At 31.1% G+C, this 7912-nt stretch overlaps 1 protein-coding gene across 1 annotated transcript in view; it reads left to right on the top strand.

Annotated features, from left to right (window-relative positions):
• The window catches only part of LOC107666651 (glypican-6-like), a 39356-nt gene that overhangs the window by 17496 nt on the left and 13948 nt on the right, over positions 1 to 7912 (top strand). Inside the window, exons 4-5 of the mRNA XM_016458071.1 lie at positions 596 to 726; positions 2784 to 2927. Of these exons, the coding sequence (XP_016313557.1) occupies positions 596 to 726; positions 2784 to 2927 (275 nt within the window). The remainder of the gene's footprint in view (positions 1 to 595; positions 727 to 2783; positions 2928 to 7912) is intronic.

The raw sequence follows: 7912 nt of genomic DNA, 5'->3' as shown, positions 1-7912 counted from the left end.
TTTTTTGATTATTTGTGTTTTTTTTTTTTTTTTTTTTAGAAATTGTATTATATTAATTATATTATATTGCCTAAAAAGAAAGTGAAGCCTATTTTAAGGTCCATAATTTTACATAATTTTTTTAGACATTATATTGTGCCTAAAAAAATTATCAATTTTAAGGACCATTGTTGCATTCTTTTTTTTTAGGAAATATATTTTTCGCCCAAAAAGAAAAGAAAATAAAGCCAATTTTAAGGACTATTCTTCGATTTTTATTTTTTACATTTTTTTTAAATGAAGCCTATTTTAAAGACCTTTTTTGCAGATTTTTTATTTTTATAAATTATATTTTGCCTAAAAGAAAAAAAAAGCTTATTTTAAGACCATTTTTGCATTATCTGAATGCTGCCGCACTTGGGAACGTTTTTTATTTTGGGGTGAAATGTGAGCTGGACATGTTTCCCGTGAGACCTCATGATCAATCGTATGAATGTTTTCAGCTGTTAACCAGATTAGACAAAGACAGTTCTTCCGTTGTCTGCAGGTGGACTATCAGCAGCTATTAAAAATCAAACAATCTTCTCTGTTTCCTATGGTTTGTGTGTTGTGACAGATGCCATGCTGCTTGTGGCGGAGCGTCTGGAGGGACCCTTCAACATCGAGTTCGTCATGGAGCCCATAGATGTGAAGATATCCGAAGCCATCATGAACATGCAGGAGAACAGCATGCAGCTCTCCTATCAAGTATGTTCGCTAGTTCCCGTCCATAATCATCATGTTGGGATATCACGTCTTGAACAAGCAAGCCTAGAATTTAGCGATCTGTGGCTTTCGCTGGCTTCAGGTCCAAACCCGAAGCCTCTCATCCCGCTTCCAGTCTTATTTTTAACAGCATAGTTGCGGATGGTCAGAAATTTGTAGCTCGGCACTCGGGCCAGTAAATGTGTCTCCTGCATCTCTCTGCATTTCTGACGCAGCCACTAATTGCAGTTTTTGGAGAAGAAAAAATGGCAAAGCGTGGTTTAACTGCCGTTATTCGGCCCCCTCACGGGATTTCAGCTTCTTGGAAAAGCTGAAGGTGATGTGTGTCATTTTTCGGAGGTTAAAATACTTTATTTTATTCCCTAATATGCAGAGACAAGTACAAGTAAACCATTGGTTTTACATGCCAAGTCCATTTAAAGTGAGCTTGTGAATGTGAAAAGTTGATTCAAATTTAGTATCATTTGGTATACTGTTGTTATTTGTGTTAATATTTTGAGTTAGATTTTATTATATTTTAAAATTTTACTTTAAGTTTTAGTAATTTTATTGTTTTGGTTTAACGTTTATTTTTTAGATTGAAAAAATGTTTTGTTTATTTTTTAAATTAATGTTTGTTTATTACTTTGTTTATTTAGTTTTAGTTATTTTAGATTATTTTATTTCAGTTAACATTTATTTTATTTCAAGTAATGAAAATATATATAGTTTTAGCTTTAGTTTTAGCTTTAGTTAACATTAATAACCCTGGCCATGGCACCAAAAAATATATAAATTGTTTTCTGATATATTTATAATAAAATTCACCTAAAAATACATTTTTCTCTTGTATATTAATATGGAAATTCACCTACGTTCTCTTATATATTCATATACATTTTCACCTAAAAATATACATTTTCACGTATATATTAATATACAAATTCACCTAGAAATATACATATTCCTCTTATATATTCATATAACAATTCACCTAAAAATGTTTTCCTCTTATATATTCATATAATGTTATCAACTAGAATATACATTTGTTCTCTTATGTATTCATATAACAATTCACCCCAAAATATATATTTTTCTTTATTTATTCATGTAAAAAAAATTCACCTAAAATATCAATTTTTCTTGTATATATTCATATAAGAATTCTCCTAAAAATAGTTGTTTCTCTTATAAATTCCATTTATTCATATATAAATTCACCTAAAATATTGTTTTCTTTTATGTATTCATATAAAAATTCACCAAAAAATATACATTTTCTTTGTATTTATTCATATAAAAATTCACCTAAAAATAAATTATATCTCTTATATATTCATATAGTAATTCATCACATTTTTTTCTTTTACTTATTCATGTAAAATTTAACCTAAAAATATACATTTTCCTTTTATATATTAAAATACAAATTCATCTAGAAATATTAATTTTTCTCTTATGTATTCATATAAAAATTCACCTAAAAATATAAATTTTCCTCATATATATTTTTACATAAAAATTCACCTAATTTTTTTCTCTTATATATTCATATTTAAAATCACCTAAAAATACATTTTTCTCTGATATATTCAAATAAAAATCCACCTAAAATATACATCTTCCTCTTATGTATTCATATAAAAATTCACCTGAAATCTTGATTTTGCTTTTTTTTTTTAAATGCATTGGCATGTTCGGAATCAACTACCCAAATGTATTTAGAATATTTATATTTAAAGCCAAAATGTTAACAAATATGCAAGATTAGAACTTTAAGAACTTTAAATTTAAGAAACTGTAGAACTGGTCGTTCTATTGTGAATGTAAGGGGCAACATTTCCCCCTCGATGTCTGTGGTGTTTACGGCTCTGATTTAAAGCCACGAAATAACATGCGGTTAAGAATGAATCTGATTTTAGGCACAATAGATCCAGCGAAGTTGGACGTGACCATATTGTTTTCCTTGTTGGAGTGCGAATAGTTCTGGAGAGCGTCCGTGTTTGTCTCTCTCCGTTCAGCCGGATGCAGAACTCGTTCTCTCCGTGTAATTGCAGGTTTTCCAAGGCTGTGGACAGCCGAAGGCTTCAGGAATGAGCAGGTCGGCCCGCGGCGTCTCCGACACGTTCAGCGGCCGCTTCAGTCCCTACAACCCCGAGGAGCTTCCGACCGCCGCGGCTGCCACTCGACTGGACCGCCTGGTAAGAGCAAATCTACCGTGATCAGACTCAAGGACCTGCGGGAAACACGGGCTCCGTGTCAAAACCTCCCGAGCTGCCTTACTGTCTGCCGCCTACATAGGCACCCTAACTGACACTTTAGTTCCAAAGATCGGGCACTGTAAGATTTTTGTTTAAGAAATACTTTTATTCAGCAAGGATGCATTGAGTAAAAGTGACAGTGAAGACAATTATAATGTTACAAAAGTTTTCTAGTTCAAATAAATGCTGTTCTTTTGAACTTTCTGTTCATCTGTGAATCCTGGAAAAATAAACGTGTCACAGTTTCCAGAAAAATATGAAGCAGCACAACTGTTTTCAACATTGATAATAATAATTCTTTAATTTAACCTTGCACACCTTTTGCCTTTGAATCACATCTGTGATGTCTTCAAATACTGCCTAGGTAGGCAGCACACTAGGTTTTGAGACAAAGCCATTATTTGTAACCTTCTTCAAGCCGCTGATTGAAGCTGACGGCAGACACTCGTTCACACTGAATTCACTGAAGTCTTTTCTCTTGACCTTTAGTGAGGACTTCCAATTGATTAGCTTTTGCTGGCATATTGACTGCTACATGATAGTTATCAAGGTTTATACATATATCTACAGTGGGGTCCAAAAAAATCTAAGCTATATGTTTGATTTTTTGAAAGAAGTCTCTTCTGCTCACCAAGGCTGCATTTATTTGTTTAAAAATACAGTAAAAACAGTAATATTCTGAAATATTTTTACAATTTAAAATAGCTGTTTTCTGTGTGAATATCTGTTAAACTTTAATTTATTTCTGTGAACAAAAGTGTATTTTCAGGATCATTACTCCAGTATTCAGTGTCACATGATCTTCAGAAATCATTCTAATATGCTGATTTGCTGCTCAAAGAACATTTCTGATTATTATCAATGTTGAAAACAGATGTGCTGCACAATATTTCTGTGGAAACCGTGATTCATTTTATTTTTTCAGGATTCACAGATGAACAGAAAGTTCAAAAGAGCTCTTGTAGAGTTTTGTAACATTATAAATGTTAAATACTGTCACTTTTGATCAATTTAATGCACTCTTGATGAATAAAAGCACTAATAACTTAAAAACAATTTATATATATATATAAATAGAAGGAAACTAATATATATATATATATACACACAAAATGATATAAAAAAAACAATAAAAAAAAAACAATGTGCTCTCAGACTTTTGGACCTCATATCCAGTGCATTTATTTCTCTCCTCTCCTTCTCTCTTTCTTTCTCCCTCTTTTAAATGCTTGCCAGAGGATTGTGTGGAAAGTCATGCAACACAGTGTAAGAGTTGTCTGCTGTATATTTCCCTGCTCAGTCTGTCAGCGCTGCTTCACTCGTATGCAGTGCGTCTCAGATATGTTTCAGAGGAACAGATGATCTTAGAGCCGCTCATCAGGTGCTTTCTGCTCGTCTGTATATCAGCACTCTTTATCACAGACTATTCATACATATGGTGTCATGTATTATCTCGCACAAATCTAGTGATTTAAAACGTATCTAATCAATAAATGGTAAAAAGTCTCTAAATACCTGTTATATTAAAGTTGAAGTGTGTCGTCATTTTTGTGGTGCTTCACCTTCAAGTATAATGTGTTTTTAATATTCAGGCCTCTTTGATGAAGTACTTTTTTTGTAAACCATTCAACATGAATTAAATGCAACAATTTTCTTAGACTTTTATGTAAGAATGGTTTCACGGACGATTTACACAGAAATTTGTTGTGGTCGTGTTAGGGTTATTATAATAAAATAAAAATAAAATCATAAAAAAACTTCCTTTACCTGAAAAAATAAAAATAATAATAAAAAAATAAAAAAATAAAAAAATAATAAAATAAAATAAAATCATAAAAAATAAATAAATAATAAAATGAAATAAAATAAAATAAATAAATAAATAAAATAAAATTCGGGAAATTTTTTTTATGAAAACTTTGACATTTAAAAAAACTAAAATAAATAAAAATGACAAAAGCACACAACAAACTACTAAAACTAACTAAAATTAAAGTGAAAATGGAAAATTTTAAAATAAAAACTTGAAATAAAATAATTCTTACCTGAAATAATATAAAATAAAATATGGGAAAACTTTACATTTATTTTGTATCAGCTAGTTGCCAAGGCAACAATTCTCATTTTCTTTTTTTTTTTGCTTAATATGCTAAAATAATTAAAACTAAATCTGAAATAAAAATTAATAAAAACTATCTTATTATTTACATAAAAAACTAATAAAAATTACAAAAACACACAACAACAAATTATTAAAGCTTTAACTAAAATTATAATAAAAATGTAATAAAATAAATCTAAAATTCTAAATTAAAATAATTACAAAATAAGCTGTAATAAAATCACTAAATACTATAATAAAATACTAAAATAACACTGGGTTGTGTCTTGAAGCATGTAATTTCACACAGATTGCAATTCCATTTAGTGCCACTAGTGGCATTAAAATGACATGCGTGCATGTTGTGCATTAATATACCATAATATTTTTTGTTAATGCATTATATACCATATTATTTGCACTCAAACTTTTCTTTATCTAAAATTCAGAAGCTCATTTTAATGGTCATTTACACATGGCAGTGCCTGGCTATATTCACCTGTGTATTTCATGCGTTCAGTCAGTCGATCAGTTCAGCTAGACTAGAGAGTCTGCGCTCCATTCATACTGTATTGAGGGGATTCAGAGAAAGGCGTATGTGAGCGAGTCTCTGAGGAGGTGCAGCGTTACGCCACATGATGTCTGATTCCTCCAGTGCGTTTGCTAATGGCTTCAGGTCCTCGAGGGCTGAGGCCAGTACTGATCTGACTGGATCTGCAGCTCCAGATGCTCCACCCAAACATGAGAAGTAGAGCTCTAATCAAAATAATAACACGATATGCTGATCGATCAATACAACTGATCACATTGAATCTCATATACCAATATCTGCTGAGAAAAGACATTGTTGTGGCAAACAAGCAAATCAGAGAGTGACCTTAATTGTCAGTATATTAGTGGTTATTGTTTAAAGAATAATATAGATATAGATATAAAATTTTATTTAATTTCTGTTCATTTTGAATTTTTTTTTTTTTTTTCCTTGTCATTTTAATTTTAGTTAAAGTTTCAGTAATGTTTTTGTGTGTGTGTTTTTGTCATTTTTATTAGTTTTTAACTTTTAAATGTTTTTATAATGTTATATATAAACATATAATGTTTATATACATACATATAATGATTTTGGTAGCAACAAACTCTAATATATATATAGACACATAAATGAATGGAAATTAGATAAGTTGCCTTGGCAACTAGCTGAAATAAAATACGTTTTTTTAATATTTTATTTAAAAAAAATGTTTTAATTTATTTTAAATTACTAAAAAAAATATTTTTATTTTTTACATTTTCCAGTTTAATTTAACTTAAAGTTTTATTAGTTTTTTGCATGTGTTTTTGTCAATTTTATTAGTTTTTTATGTCAATATAGTTTTTATTTATTGTTAAATTTTTAACAGAATCATAATGAATGTATCGTAAATATTAAATATACATGTATGTTTATGTGTGTGTATATATATATAGACATTAAAATATTAAAATAAATATATTAATTCACACACACACACACACACACACACACACATATATATATATATATATATATATACACAATTTTCCTTTTGTTTTTGTTCAAATGTTCAAAAACATTTTTATTTAAGAGTTCTTTGTTCGGATTAGGACTCGTCAGTCATATTAATAAACTCAGTCAGCCCTCTCTTTGATGTGGAGTTTAGCTCGTTGCTCGATGGGAAACAGATTGAATCATTAGGATGCTTTATGAGTGGCATGAGAAATGGCTCTGGGTTTCTGTAACCTGATGTGCTCGTGTGCATTACGCTGAGCTCATGAGAGATGTAAGAGGTGGAAATGAATTGCACATGATGCTTGATTGGATCTGTGAGGCTCAAATCCAGATCTCTGCTGCTAATGTGGCGCCTCGTGTCGCCAAACTCAAGAAACTTAACACCGGCTTCCACAAACGGCAGCCACGCTCTCGTGAACATACTAGATAGAGTTGCAGAGGCTGTTTGTCTGGAGTTTATTTTTTGAGTGTTTTGTGATATTGTTGCTGTTGTAATTTACACGGGTTTAGTCAGTATGGCATCTACTTCAGCATTTTTTAACCTGCAAATGTTTCAACTGTCTTGTGGTCATTTTTCACAAATAGGGTACAAAATAAGTCCTGAAAAAATATTTAAAAAAATCTTTTTATTGTATTTAAATTTTTTTATTTCAACAAATAATCAGTGAAAGGAGGTGTTTTATCTTTTCAGAAAATCATTGATCATCCGATTCTGAAGGTCAAACGAAATATTACATGAGCTGCTTTGCATTATATTCATATAAAACGTTTGCAATGTTTGCAACCCACTTAAATTTTGGAGCATGTTTACGTACAGTTGTTTTTTCCCCCTAAACATTTAAATCAACTTTAAAATGAAGCAAATGGAGACTTTTTTATTTTTTCATTCATTCATTTAGAGGGAAAATCATGTGTTAACACTGCTACACACCAAATAAGGACATTTTTAGTAAAATTAATGTATTAGATGGTTTTATCTATCTATCTATCTATCTATCTATCTATCTATCCATCCATCCATCCATCCATCCATCCATCTATACATCTATCCATCCATCCATCCGTCCATCCATCCTCTATCCATCCATCCGTCCATCCATCCATCCTCTATCCATCCATCCGTCCATCCATCCATCCATCCGTCCATCCATCCTCTATCCATCCATCCATCCGTCCATCCATCCATCCACCATCCATCCATCCATCCATCCATCCCATCCATCCATCCATCCGTCCACCCATCCATCCATCCATCCATCCACCCATCCATCCATCCATCCATCCACCCATCCATCC

This window comes from Sinocyclocheilus anshuiensis, unplaced genomic scaffold, assembly GCF_001515605.1.
Source record: "Sinocyclocheilus anshuiensis isolate Anshui unplaced genomic scaffold, SAMN03320099.WGS_v1.1 scaffold1461, whole genome shotgun sequence".
Lineage (NCBI taxonomy): Eukaryota > Metazoa > Chordata > Actinopteri > Cypriniformes > Cyprinidae > Sinocyclocheilus > Sinocyclocheilus anshuiensis.
Note: the sequence above shows the minus strand (reverse complement) of the source record. Positions and strands in the feature narration are given on the sequence as shown.